The sequence below is a fragment of the Lethenteron reissneri genome, chromosome 19 (assembly GCF_015708825.2).
Source record: "Lethenteron reissneri isolate LAM-NWPU_2019-01 chromosome 19, ASM1570882v1, whole genome shotgun sequence".
Taxonomy (NCBI): Eukaryota; Metazoa; Chordata; class Hyperoartia; order Petromyzontiformes; family Petromyzontidae; genus Lethenteron; species Lethenteron reissneri.
Genome location: NC_083797.1, coordinates 104,825 through 117,799, shown reverse-complemented (window position 1 = coordinate 117,799; position 12,975 = coordinate 104,825). Strand labels below are relative to the sequence as shown.

General features: G+C 55.1%; 1 protein-coding gene across 1 annotated transcript; it reads left to right on the top strand.

Annotated features, from left to right (window-relative positions):
* The first annotated feature begins 559 nt into the window (after positions 1–559).
* LOC133344076 (phospholipase ABHD3-like) lies at positions 560–12,011 on the top strand. The gene is made up of 8 exons (XM_061554020.1): positions 560–717; positions 1,184–1,366; positions 2,170–2,215; positions 3,139–3,251; positions 3,899–4,072; positions 4,971–5,019; positions 5,823–5,988; positions 7,382–12,011. The coding sequence occupies exons 1-8, from the start codon at positions 563–565 to the stop codon at positions 7,720–7,722; spliced, it is 1,227 nt and encodes a 408-aa protein (XP_061410004.1). The 5' UTR covers positions 560–562; the 3' UTR covers positions 7,723–12,011.
* Positions 12,012–12,975: the final 964 nt, after the last annotated feature.

Genomic DNA, 12,975 nt, shown 5'->3' with positions numbered 1-12,975 from the left:
ACCCGTGTGGCAGGGTCCCATGAATTTGAAGATGCCACATGGCATCTTCTTTGCTTTTTTTCGCCCTCCGCTCCATCTCTGCCACGCCTTGTGTTCCCTCGGGTTTCTCTTCTCTCTCTCTTTGTGCCAAAATACACTTCCCTTGGCGACCGTGACAGCAAGTCGAGCGAGCGAGCGTGAGTATGTGAGCAAAGGAGTCTTTGTGGGGAGCGGTGGCGCAGCGGTTAGCTCGCTACGCTACGAGCCCTGGTGACCCGAGATCCATTCCCGCTCACGGCCAACGCCAGTGACGATTATCTGCACCACGCCTGTGCCTCCCCTAGGTTCGCACAGCCCCAAATGAGTACTTTGTGCAATGTGTAAACATCGCCACTCGGGAGACAAAGGCGGCGGCCGGGTATGGTGCTGGACACCCACCTCGTGTGCCGTGTCGCCCTTCGTGGGTGCTGACTCATCGCCGCTTACCCCAACAGTTTATTAAGGCTATACGGGGGATCTTATCTTCGTGCGTGTGCTCACCGCCCTGCGCGTGTGCCCCCCGCTGTGCCGGTGCCAGCGCCCCATGCTGGTGGCGGGCGCCGGGTTCCGCCGCTTCCTGGACGACCACTGCCCCATGGTGCGTGAGAAGTTCTACCCCACCTTCTGGTGCACCGACGGGCGCGCCCAGACTGTCGTCCGTGTCCTGCTCAAGACGCCGGTCCCCGTGCACTACCGCAAGTGAGCGCCGCTCGCACCGCTTGTGCCGGCAGCACGCCGATCGTTTGCACCTCGCCGCGCTGGTGAACTTCACTCATTCATTCCTGAAACTAAACTCGCCACCACCACCGACAGATGGGGTGGGAGGGGCTGGCGAGATGCTAACTACCTTGCCTGGTATACAGTATGTCGTGGCTTCCTTCCCTACCTTGGTCCTGGAATGAATCACAAACGATTGTAATTGTTTTTAATGTTTAGTATTGTACTATTTCTTGTTGTGTGTGTGTGTGGTGATTTCTTTTTGTGGACTTCTTGCCAGGTCCAAGAGCTGTTCAGCTCAGTGGTGCCTTCCATGGTAAAATAAAAAAAATAGTTTAGTTTGTTTGATTATTAGCGCTGTCTGTGAGAAAGCATCACCCACTGCTGCTGCCTCCCCACCCCATCTCTACCTCCCTCGCCCCCCCCACCACATTCCCCACGGCACCAGCGAGCTGATCCGCACGGCTGACGGCGGTCACATCTCCCTCGACTGGGCGGACAACGACGCGAGCGAGCGGCACCCGGACGGGGCCACGCGGCCCACGCTGCTGCTGCTGCCGGGCCTCACGGGCAGCAGCAGGGAGAGCTACATGCTCTACATGGTGCGCACCGTCCTCTCCATGGGATACAGGTGAGGGGGAGGGGCGGGGAGGGGCGAGGGAGGGGCGAAGGAGGGGCGGGGAGGGGACGGGTGGGGGGGAGTCCCCCCAAGACGTCGCCGTGCCGGTCTGCCCCCAACGTAGAGGACTTCGCCCTCGTCCGACGCCAGCACGCGGGCCCGTTTGGGGGGCGCGTGGCTCGTCGTTGAACAAACCCGGCGGTCCGGCTCGCCGACGATAGATCCGGAACGAAATCCGAGCGGTCGTGGCGACCCGGGGTGGGGGCGGCACGACGGTGAGAGCCGGATCACGGCGACACCTGGCCTCGCGATCCAGAGGGCCCCGTCGATGGCCTCGCAATCCAGAGGGCCCCGTCGATGGCCTCGCAATCCAGAGGGCCCCGTCGATGGCCTCGCAATCCAGAGGGCCCCGTCGATGGCCTCGCAATCCAGAGGGCCCCGTCGATGGCCTCGCAATCCAGAGGGCCCCGTCGATGGCCTAGCGACTGCTCCTACTTCTTGATTCAAGATGATGTGAAAAGAAATGGCCTCGTGACCTTTCTGGTGTCATGGTTCAAATTTGGCAAATTCAAAAACTTCAAATCTCTCTCACGGGGATTACACACAGCAATATCGCCACCCCTTCTGCTGCGAAACTACGGCAGACTTGTTCCTGCGATAATCCTTGTGCTGTAAGGATGGCACGCGTGCCAAAACGTACTGCGTTGCCGTTGTTATTATCATTCACGTCCCCGTATCACAGTGCATTTGCTGTTGGGTGTTGTTGTTGGTGATTGTGTGGGATGTGCGTGTGGCCGCTCCCCCTGTGTGTGCAGGTGCGTCGTCTTTAACAACAGAGGGTTCGGCGGGGAGGCGCTTCTGGTGAGTGAGCGTGACGAGCGGTGTGTGTGTTGTGTGTGATGAGAGGCGTGTTTGTGTAGTTTGTGTGTATGTGGTGTGGTGTGTGTTAGGTGTAAGTGTGTAGTTTGTGTGTATGTGGTGTGGTGTGTGTTAGGTGTAAGTGTGTAGTTTGTGTGTATGTGGTGTGGTGTGTGTTAGGTGTAAGTGTGTAGTTTGTGTGTATGTGGTGTGGTGTGTGTTAGGTGTAAGTGTGTAGTTTGGTGTATGTGTGTACATGGTGTGTGTCTGTGGCGTGTGTTGGATGAAGTGTGTGTTGTGGATTAGTGTGCTGCGCTGTGAACCCGGCAACCCGAGTTTGATTCCCGCTCACCGCCAACACCGGTGACGATTATCTGAAGTGGTCCTGGGCCTCCCATTGGTCGCCTAAACCTCAAATGAGTACCCAGTGCGGTGTGTAAACATCGCCACTGGGGAGACAGGTGGCCAGGCGTGGTGCTGGCCACCCACCCCCTCGTGTGCCTCCTCGCCAGCCTTCACAAGTGCTCCTCGCTAACAGCACTTGCCGCGAAAGTCTGTTAAGACTATACGGGGGATCTGTGTCTTTGTTGTGGTTTTGGACCATTGCCCGAAGCGTCGCCTATTGTACATTTTTCCTTCAGGGGCAGGCGTTATTGACGAATGTGAGCTCCTATGTGTTTACTTGGCGTGCGCGTGTGTGTATGTAGATGAGCACGCATTGTGTTTCTGGTGTGGTGTGTTGCGAGTGTGTGCGGTGCGATGGGAGTGTTGGCTGTACGCGTGGTGCAGTGTGCACTGTGTTTATTGGGCGGGCGGGCGAGCGTCCCCGACGAGATTGCGCATCCTGGGGCTGTCCACGTGGTGGGCTGTGGCCACGTTGCAGCGAGGCTGTCGCTCTCCCACCCCGCCCACCCACCACCAACCAGACCCCGCGTACGTTCTGCGCTGCCGACACGGAGGACCTGGAGGCGGTGCTGGACCACGTGCGCTCCCTCCTGCCCGACGCCCCCCTCGTGGGCACCGGGGTCTCGCTGGGAGGGTGAGACAAACAAAGACAAAGATCCCCCGTACAGCCTTCAACGACTTTTGGGGAAAGTGCAGTTAACGAGCACCTATGAAGGCCAGCATGGCACACAAGGGGGTGGGTGGCCAGGGCCACGCCCGGCCGCCTTTGTCCCCCTAGTGGCGATTTTTACACACTGCACCAGGTACTTATTTGAGGCCGAGTCGACCTAGGGGAGGCCCAGGACCATTTCAGATAATCGTCACCGGTGTTGGCTGTGAGTGGGAATCGAACTTGGGTCGCCGGGTTCATATCGCAGCGTGCGAACCGCTACACTACCGCTCCCTACTGGGAGGATGAGACTCGCACGCGCAGACACACAATGACACTAACAACAGCCGCCATTCGCCACGATGCGGCGGTGACGTCTCCACGGCATTCGTGCCAAGCTCGGTGCACCTTGAGGCTATCGTGTGAAGTGTGGGAGGTTCGCAGCCTCGTTCTCCTCCCATTCCCTCTCTCCCTCCAATCCCCCCCTCCTTCTCGTATCCTTCCCTTTCCTCCTATCCCTCCTCCTCCCTTCCCATCTCTCTCTCCAATCCCCTGTCCTTATCCCATCTCTTCCCATCCTATCTCCACCCCGCCGCCCCCCGTGCCCTCCCCCCCCCCTCCCCGACCGACAGAATGCTGCTGCTGAACTACGTGTCGCGCTCGGGCAGCGAGTGCCGGCTGAGCGCCGTGCTCACGCTGTCGGCGGCGTGGGACACCTTCGCCAGCTGCGACTCGCTCGAGCGCCCGCTCCACTGGCTCCTCTTCAACCGCTTCCTCACCGGCAACCTGCGCAGGACCGTGCACAGGTGAGCGCTACCCCCCCCCCCCCACCCACGAACTCCGCGAGTGAGATGAGCGAGGCGGTGAGGTGGTCGTTTAACCGGGTCAACACAAGTGACGAGCAGTGCCCCTCCGCACTCCATTCACATACGATCGCGTGTATGTGTGTGTGTCTGTGTGTGTGTGTCTGTGTGTGTGCGTGCGTGTGTGCGTGTGTGTGTGTGTGTGTGCGTGTGTGCGTGTGTGTGTGTGTGTGCGTGTGTGTTTGTGTGTGTGTGTCTGTGTGTGCGTGTGTGTGTGTGCATGTTGAACTTCTTTTGCACCGTACATTGCCAACCGTGCTGATCGGAGGTGAGGGGGAAGGACAACAAACTAAACACAAGACGCAGTTTAAAAAATATATATAACTTTTCAAACCAGATGATTTAAAAGTGCATGTGACCTCTCCTCCCCCTCTCTTTCTCCGTAATTCCAAACCCGCACGTCTACGCACAGCACAAACAAAGACAGAGTTACCCCCCCCCCCCCCCCCCACCTCCTATAGCATTTAACAGACTTTTGGGGCAAGTGCTGTCGGCATGCACCGCTGCATGCCGACAGGTCACACGAGAGGGAGGTGTGGGAGGCTTGGGCTACGCCCAGCCACCTTTGTCTCCCTGGTGCTGATGTTTACACGCACCAGCTATTCATTTAAGGCCGAGTCTACCTCGTGGAGGCCCAGGACCGGTTCAGATGTTCCACACTGATATTGGTCGCGAGCGGGAACGGAACCCGGGTTTCCCGGCTCGTAGCGCGGTGCATCGACCACGGTACCACCGCTTTCCAGCTCGCGCGCACGCACACAGCCCCCCGTGTGTTTGCCTGAGCACAGCAGGAGCGCGCGTGTGGTGCCTGCGTTGAGTCCGCATCTCCCCCTGTGTCCAGGCACCGCGATGTGCTGGCCTCCAAGTTTGACATCGAGCACATTATGAAGGTGAGAGTTTCAAACCCGAATGCTGTAACCGTTGCTGTAATGAATACCGTCACTCACACTTCCCTCTGCTGAGGCTGCGAGTCCTCGTTTAACGCGGCCGTCGATGCGTTCCTGCAGAAGGGGTCCTTGTACCATTGTACATGTGGGGGACGCGTTCCCGACAGTGTTATTTATTTCGTATGAGCAATGTACGAGGGCTTCATTGGGGGTATTGGTAATAGTGCAAACAATAATAACACAGATGGTGAACGTAATTTCACGAATACAAATAATGTATTATAAGAACATCAGGAAGTATCATGTACTGTCAGAATCAATATTTATTTATACTGGAGGAATCCGATGAGCTATTAAGCTCTTTTTCACACACGTCCAGTAGGCGGCGGGTCAGAAAGTTACAACAACAAACAATACAAACTCACAATAGGAGTTCAAAGTACAAGAAAGGTAAACAAATCTCTTACAAACATCTAATAATAAAACTACAATTGTTTTTTTTATCGTATCAGCTAAAGTGCACTGCGGTATTAACTTATTTTGTAGAAACGACCTGGCCACACATGACAGCTCAACAGAGTGGCTTGTCACGTGGGAATGTGTCGCAGCCCCCACAATAATCACCACGATATTCCAGATGCAGAAAATCTGAATGCAATCTCGGTACGACGCACCGCACTCGCGAGTGCATTCTACCGCACGCCTCCTGCAAGGCAGCGGGAGGGAATCGTTGTCGGCTTTTATTTTATTATTTATCCAATCACCTGGCTCTGTCCTGACCCTGGGCCCGCCCCCCCCCCCCCCAGGCGCGCACGATCCGCGAGTTCGACCAGCGCTTCACCGCTCCCATGTTCGGCTTCGCGACCATAGACGACTACTACCGCGCGGCGAGCCCGGCGCACACCGTGGCGGCCATCCGCATCCCCGTGCTGTGCCTCAACGCCGCCGACGACCCCTTCTCACCCATGCACGGTGACCGCTCGCGCACGCAAACACGCACACACACGCGCACGTACACACGCACGTGCGCACACACGCACGCACCTACGTAGACGAAGATGCCCCAGTATGGCCTCAACAGACTGCTGGGGCAAGTGCTGTTAGCGAGTAGCACTTATGACGGCCGGCACGGCACACGAGGGGGCGGGTGGCCACCGCCACGACCTTTTGTTTACACACTGCACCAGGTAGTATTTGAGGCCGACCTAGGGCCCTGGCACGTTTTGACCGTGAGTGGTTCGGATAATCATCACTGGTGTTGCCGTTGTTAAACAAACTCACCGACTCGCTCACCCACTCATTCACTCGCTCATTCATTCACTCATTCACTCACTCAATCACTCACTCATTCATTCACTCATTCACTCACTCACTCACTCATTCACTCGCTCATTCATTCACTCATTCACTCACTCATTCACTCACTCATTCACTCACTCATTCACTCACTCATTCACTCACTCATTCATTCACTCATTCACTCACTCATTCACTCACTCATTCACTCACTCATTCACTCACTCATTCATTCACTCATTCACTCACTCATTCACTCACTCATTCACTCACTCATTCATTCGCTCATTCACTCACTCATTCACTCGCTCATTCATTCACTCATTCACTCACTCATTCACTCACTCATTCATTCACTCGCCCACCCACTCATCCAGCCAGATCACTCTTGCAAAATGACTCCTAACCTAGCCTCCCAAGCTCTCACCTGGTTACTAAAACTAAACTAAACTTGTTTTTATTTTACTAGGTAAGGCCCACTGAGCTATTTCGCTCCTTTTCAGAAGCGACCTGGCCACAAACAATAGCTTAACGAAGTGGCTTATCACGTGGACATTTATAGCAGCCAAATACTCTTAATCGCATGTTTCTAAATGTGGAGAGAAAAACCGGAGAAAAATCCGCACGACCACGGGGAGAGAGACACGCAGACTCGGGATCGAACCCGCGACCCCCTGTATAGCAGGCAAGAGGCAGTGATTCTAGATTTGAAGCTTTCGTGACTGCAAGGATTCATACTCTTAGGTTTTTTTCGGTAAAGTCACGTAGGTAAAAAATAAAAATAAAATTAATAAAAGTCAAATAAAAATCACGACGTTTCGGAGGCAACAGACGGAAGCTTGTGTTGCCTCCGAAACGTCGTGATTTTTATTTTACTTTTATTAATTTTATTTTTACCTACGTGACTTTACCGAAAGAACCTAAGAGTAAGAGGCAGTGAACATATATACCACCGCAGCGCCCTTAAACAAAGTGAACCGTGGAGAGCTTGACTCTTAACGTGGAGAGCTTGACTCTTAACGACGGTGGCTCCTGGCCGCTTGTGCCCTCCCGACCCGCGGGCGCGCAGCGATCCCGGTGGAGGCGGCGCGGTCGAACCCGCGCGTGGCGCTGCTGGTGACGTCAAGCGGCGGCCACATCGGCTTCCTGGAGGGGCTGGTGCCACGCGGGCGCAGCTACATGGACCGCGTGTTTGCCGAGTTCACGCGCGCCGCCCTCGAGCACGCCGGCGAGCTGGAAGAGCTCACGGGCCAAGGGGGAGCAGGAGTTGAAGAAGTTGAACGAGTCGAAGGAGGTGAAGGAGGTGAAGGAGGTGAAGGAGGTGAAGGAGGTGAAGGAGGTGAAGGAGGTGAAGAAGGATGTGAAGGAGTTGAAGATGACGTATGGCGACGGAGGAGTCTCGTCCACTGAGTCGCTCGCAGTCTCGCCCGCTCTTGACACATGCACACGCACGTACTCGCTCACGCGCACAGACACTCACAGGCTCGCACAGACGCTCACACAGACTCGCTCGCACACGCAGACTCCTGCGCTCGCTCACTCGCTCGCACAGACTCCCGCGCTCACTCACTCGCACAGACTCCCCGCACCCATGCACTCGCTCGGTTGCACGCAAGCTCGCACGCTCACTTGCTGACAGACGCTCACAACTCTCACGCCTCGATTTTCACACCCTTGCACACGCTCTTACTCGAACGCACACGCACGGCCTCTTGCACACCCGCCAGCTCGCCCTGGCTCGCTTGCCCTTGCGAAGCGCACACTCCTTCACAATGCAGATGCTCGCACGCACACCCACACACCAACACACACACACCAACACACACATTCCAAACACACACCAACACACACACACCAACACACACACACACCAACACACACACACCAACACACACACACCAACACACACCAACACACACACACCAACACACACACACATACCCTTGCACGCCCCCACTCCTACACTCGCTCACACGCACACTCTCACTTCGCAGGTCACTCGCACACTCGCTCACACTCTTGACGGTCTTCCACGCCCCTTGTACCGCATTCTCACACTGAACCCACGCCCGCTCCCCCATACTTCCATCGGTGCTGCTCCATCCGTCAACTCTCCGATACCACTCGGCTATTGCTGCTCCTGTTTGGAAGCGTCTGTCCAGCCGCTCGCACACACGCGACACAAACCTGCCTTAACAACAGGGATAATTATCGGTAGAAATTGGCCTTCGACGTACGTGTGTACGTAGAACTTCTTTTGCCACCGTACGTAGCCAACCGTGCTGATCGGAGGTGCGGGGGAAGGACAATGGAGAGGTTGACGGCTTAGATCACGAGAGGATCTCGACGGTCAGGATGTTGGCAAAATGAGGCCAAGGGATGGACGAAGAGGGATCAGCTGCTTGCACAACTTTAAGGAAGGAAGGAAGGGGGGGGGGCTTGGAGCTGTACGGATGGGATCGAAAGGAAGTTGCAGCCAAGAACCTGCCGTTGGGCAGAGGACTTCCATTTCAAGCCCTTTGACGCGAATACCACTCGATGCCTCCTGAATTTTTGGCCTTACTGCTGTAAATGTCTTTCTGTTCTAAGTCGGCCTTCCCGACGGCAGTGCCGGAAAGAGGGAGAGGAGAGCTTTGATTCCGCGTGCGTGTGTGAAGTGATGTTGTTGTTGTGACGGGGCTTGCCACCCGTCCCGGTTTTGGCCTGCGCAGTCGCTGCGAGTTGGCCATGGGGACGACATTGGCAGCAAGCGGATTCGTGAGTCCATTCCAGCTGCGTTTCCCGGTCCAGCCCTGTGCTCGTACGTCACCCGCGCATCACCGTATTGTGCATCGTCGACTGTGGTGCAGGATTCCGCACTCGGCGCGCCGGGACTACGATTCCCGCCTTCGGCCGCGGTTCCGCCATTGCTCGTCGCATTTCCTTCTTTTTACAAATAAGCTGCAAAGCGGCCCGAGTTTGGGCTTCCACGGAACCGAACGGGGTGTTGCTAAGAAGGACCGGGAGGTGCAGTGTTAGGGCGAGCCCCCGCTCAGTGCGCGGCCATGTTCGCACTTTGCAACGCGTCTTCGCTACGTTAGGGAATACTTGGCAGAACGCACGCACGCACCGTTATAACGCGGGTTCCGAGCAGTGGACTACTAGCCACTTTCTTGAGCCGCGCGGCTGAGCGGTGCAGCGATACAGTACGCCGAGTCATTGAGTAACGTGTTGGCGTACCCGCAGTTTGTGCCATCTCGCTGCGTGGTGTGCTGAGTGGTAGTACATCGCATCTCGTTATTACATTATTTATGGGGGAATAGTTTTCGCTATTTTCCCATAAATGTTCCTTTTCAGGAACACATCTGCAGCGTTAAGCGATGAGTTTCCGTACACCACTCCTGAACGAGCCCGGTGTTTTTGAGGATGCGAGGGAGCGGTGAGCGTGGGAGCTTGCGGGGAGTGGAGCTGCGGAGGTTGGCGCACTGCGCTCCGGACCCGACCAACCTGGGTTCGATTCCCGGCCGCGGCTCACGACGTATCACTGGCGAGTTGATATCGTTCATGGAAACTGGTACCCGCCTGAGGGGGCAAGTCGTTAGTCCCACAGACTTCTTCACATGGCCAATGAGAGTGAATTCGTCGAAAGCCCGACTCATTATCCAGTGGGTGTCGCGTGGTTCACTGTCGTTGACCACTTTGAGACATTGGAAACGGCTAAAGTCACGCCAGCTCAGGCGGTTACCGACTGCGCAAAACATATGCTCACCTGGGCCCACGGACTAATATCTGAACGGGTTCCGGGACTTCCTTAGATCGACTCGGCCTTAAACAAACACGTGGTGCAGCTGTGAAAAAAAAAAACCCAGCACTGTGAGATCAAAAGAAAGTTACATTTACTGGGCGATGAGATGTTACGGCCCTTAATAGGTGCTTGCTAACGGCATTGCCTCAACAGGGGGATTTGTGTCTGTGTGTTTTGTGTGTGAGCGGTGGCGCAGAGGTTAGCGCGCCGCGCTACGGACCCGGCGACCCGAGTTCGATTTCCACTCACGGCAAACGCCAGTGACGAATATCTGAACCGGTCCTGGGCCTCTCTTAGGTCGACTCGGCCTCAAATAAGTAGCTGGTGCGGTGTGTAAACATCGCCACTTGGGAGACAAAGGCGCCCGGGCGTGGTGCTGGCCACCCGCCCCCTCGTGCGCCGTGCCGGCCTTCATAGGTGCTGCTACTCGTTTTAGAACAAGCACTTGCCCCGAACAGTCTGTTACAGGCTACACGGGGGATCTTTGTCTTGGTGTGTGCCTGCACACTCCAAGTGAACTGGGAGGAGGCACAGCTTTTTCGACACGTGTTACCTCCGTGTTCATCACAACACGTGTTCATCACAACACGTGTTCATCACAACACGTGCGTGCATTATCGCTCGCCTTGCCCTTTTTAATCACCAATCACGCACAGTCCCCCGCTGGCAGGAGCACTCGGAGTCGGCGAGTTATTAACTCTCGTTTGTATCGGTAACCCTACACACACGGTACTGGTATGTACGTGTGGACCCGTTTGTAGACCACATATATATAACTGTTGCTAAGAATGATCAACGCTTTTGTCATTCCATTGCTGGATGAAACCCACTCATCACCACCGTGTTGGGAGTCATAAGCGTGGATTGACCATGCTTATCGTGCTATTAAGAAGGACCATTGCCCGAAACGTCAACTGATATGTGTGTGTGTAAGGCCACATGGTGTTGTTGATTGATTGTTTTAGATTTTATTTCTAATTTGTGATTTTGTACCGCTGCCAACGTAGCAGCCGCAGCAGCTGTAGTAGCATCGTGGCTATAAAATGTGGTGCCCTCCTAGTGGAGGCTGAGCGTTATATACATCGTGTGTTTAGGTCCAAAAGGCCCAGAACGCCAACCGGCCAGCAACAAACAGCACCTATCACAGATGTGCCCGACAAGAGCGTGTCGCACTCTCTCGTCTGAGCTTGTTGTTAAGAGTTTGTTGGAGACTCTAAAGACGACGACGATGATGATGGGAGGGGATTCCAGAGTGGGGTAGTGCGAGGAAGAAGCAGAAAGAGCAGCGAGGTGACCTGCAGTGTGGCGAGTGAGTGGGTGAGTGGCTGGGTGGGTGAGTGAGCGAGTGGGTGAGTGTTGTCACCTGCATTGTGGTGGGTGGGTGAGTGGCTGGGTGAGCGAGTGGGTGAGTGTGCTTGCCACCTGCAGTGTGGTGGTCTAACAACAGCACAGAGGAGATGAAACTGTCTGCGAGACCGAGCCCTCGATAGATGCGTCAAGTCTGCGACCACAAACCACGCTTCGCACCTCCCAAGCTAAGCAGGCTTCTAAGCCTGGACATTGCTAGGGCCGGAGAGGCAACCACCACACACACAACGGGTGTGATGGGCTGTTCCGGGGACTGATGGTTGTTAGTGGAGGGCATGGCAGTAGAATCAATTGTTCTGTACTCCTGCTTGCTTCCTTACGGCGGATGCTCCCCAGCAACCTGCGTGGTGAAGTATGGTCAAATCACAAGTAGTCACGCCCTCCATCTAGCAGCCGATTGACCTGTAACATTGCTTATGCGCCTGAGAAGTAAGCCGTGTTTGACTTGCAGTTTTATACGAGCACTTAAGAACATGTTTTAATTTAAGGTGTATGTGTGTGTCTTTGTCTTTTAGAGAATATGAGCATAAAATTTAAGAGAGTGGAACTAGTTGCTGTACTGCCTTGTTATTGTTACGTGGGGTACTAACCCCACCGCACACCCCACTTAGTTGTGGAACACATTCCAAAGTGTAAATCCTCCCAGCATGCCCAACCTCGTCTCAGTTACTCGGTGGTCTTCACTCGCCTGCACCGTAGACCAGGTGAGTCTATGGGCCCCAGGTGAGCCTGTAGTACAGTGTTCTTCACTGTAGACCAGGTGAGTCTGAGCACCAGGTGAGTCTAGACCAGTGTTTTTCACTGTAGACCAGGTGAGTGGGCACCAGGTGAGTGTAGACCAGTGTTTTTCACTGTAGACCAGGTGAGCCTGTAGACCAGTGTTCTTCACTGTAGACCAGGTGAGTGGGCACCAGGTGAGTCTAGACCAGTGTGTTCTTCACTGTCGACCAGGTGAGTCTATGGTCCCCAGGTGAGTTTGTAGACCAGTGTTCTTCACTCCTTTAGAGGGCGGGGCCCACTTTCCCCAATAAGACATCGTCAGTGTGATGGCCGCCACACATTTGAAGCCATTGGGGCTTGAGAGCAGGACGACGATGGTGGGGGTGGGAGTGTCATCACGCGTTCTGTATCCTCTGCCATAATGCATCACGATGGTGATAGTAGTCATGATATTATACCGCAGTTGTAATAATTCGAGATGTGTGAATTTGCACACTAGAACCTGCGACCCAGAAGAGGTCGCCGGTTTGATTCCATCTCCCCGCGTGACATTCAGTCGAGACGATGTGGGTAAGTGTCCATTACACCTTGCCCCACTCCCCGTCACGTGCGGTGGCTGGGTGGCGTGTGGGTGCCGCGTGGCTCTGAGATGTCAACTACCTCGCCTGGTCTACAGGAGGGCGTGGGTTCGATACCGACCCTGACGCCTGCCGCTGTATACTTGGGAGTGTGAATACGAAATTCTGATTCTGAAACGAGGCCTACACGGTACAACGATACGTATCGTACAT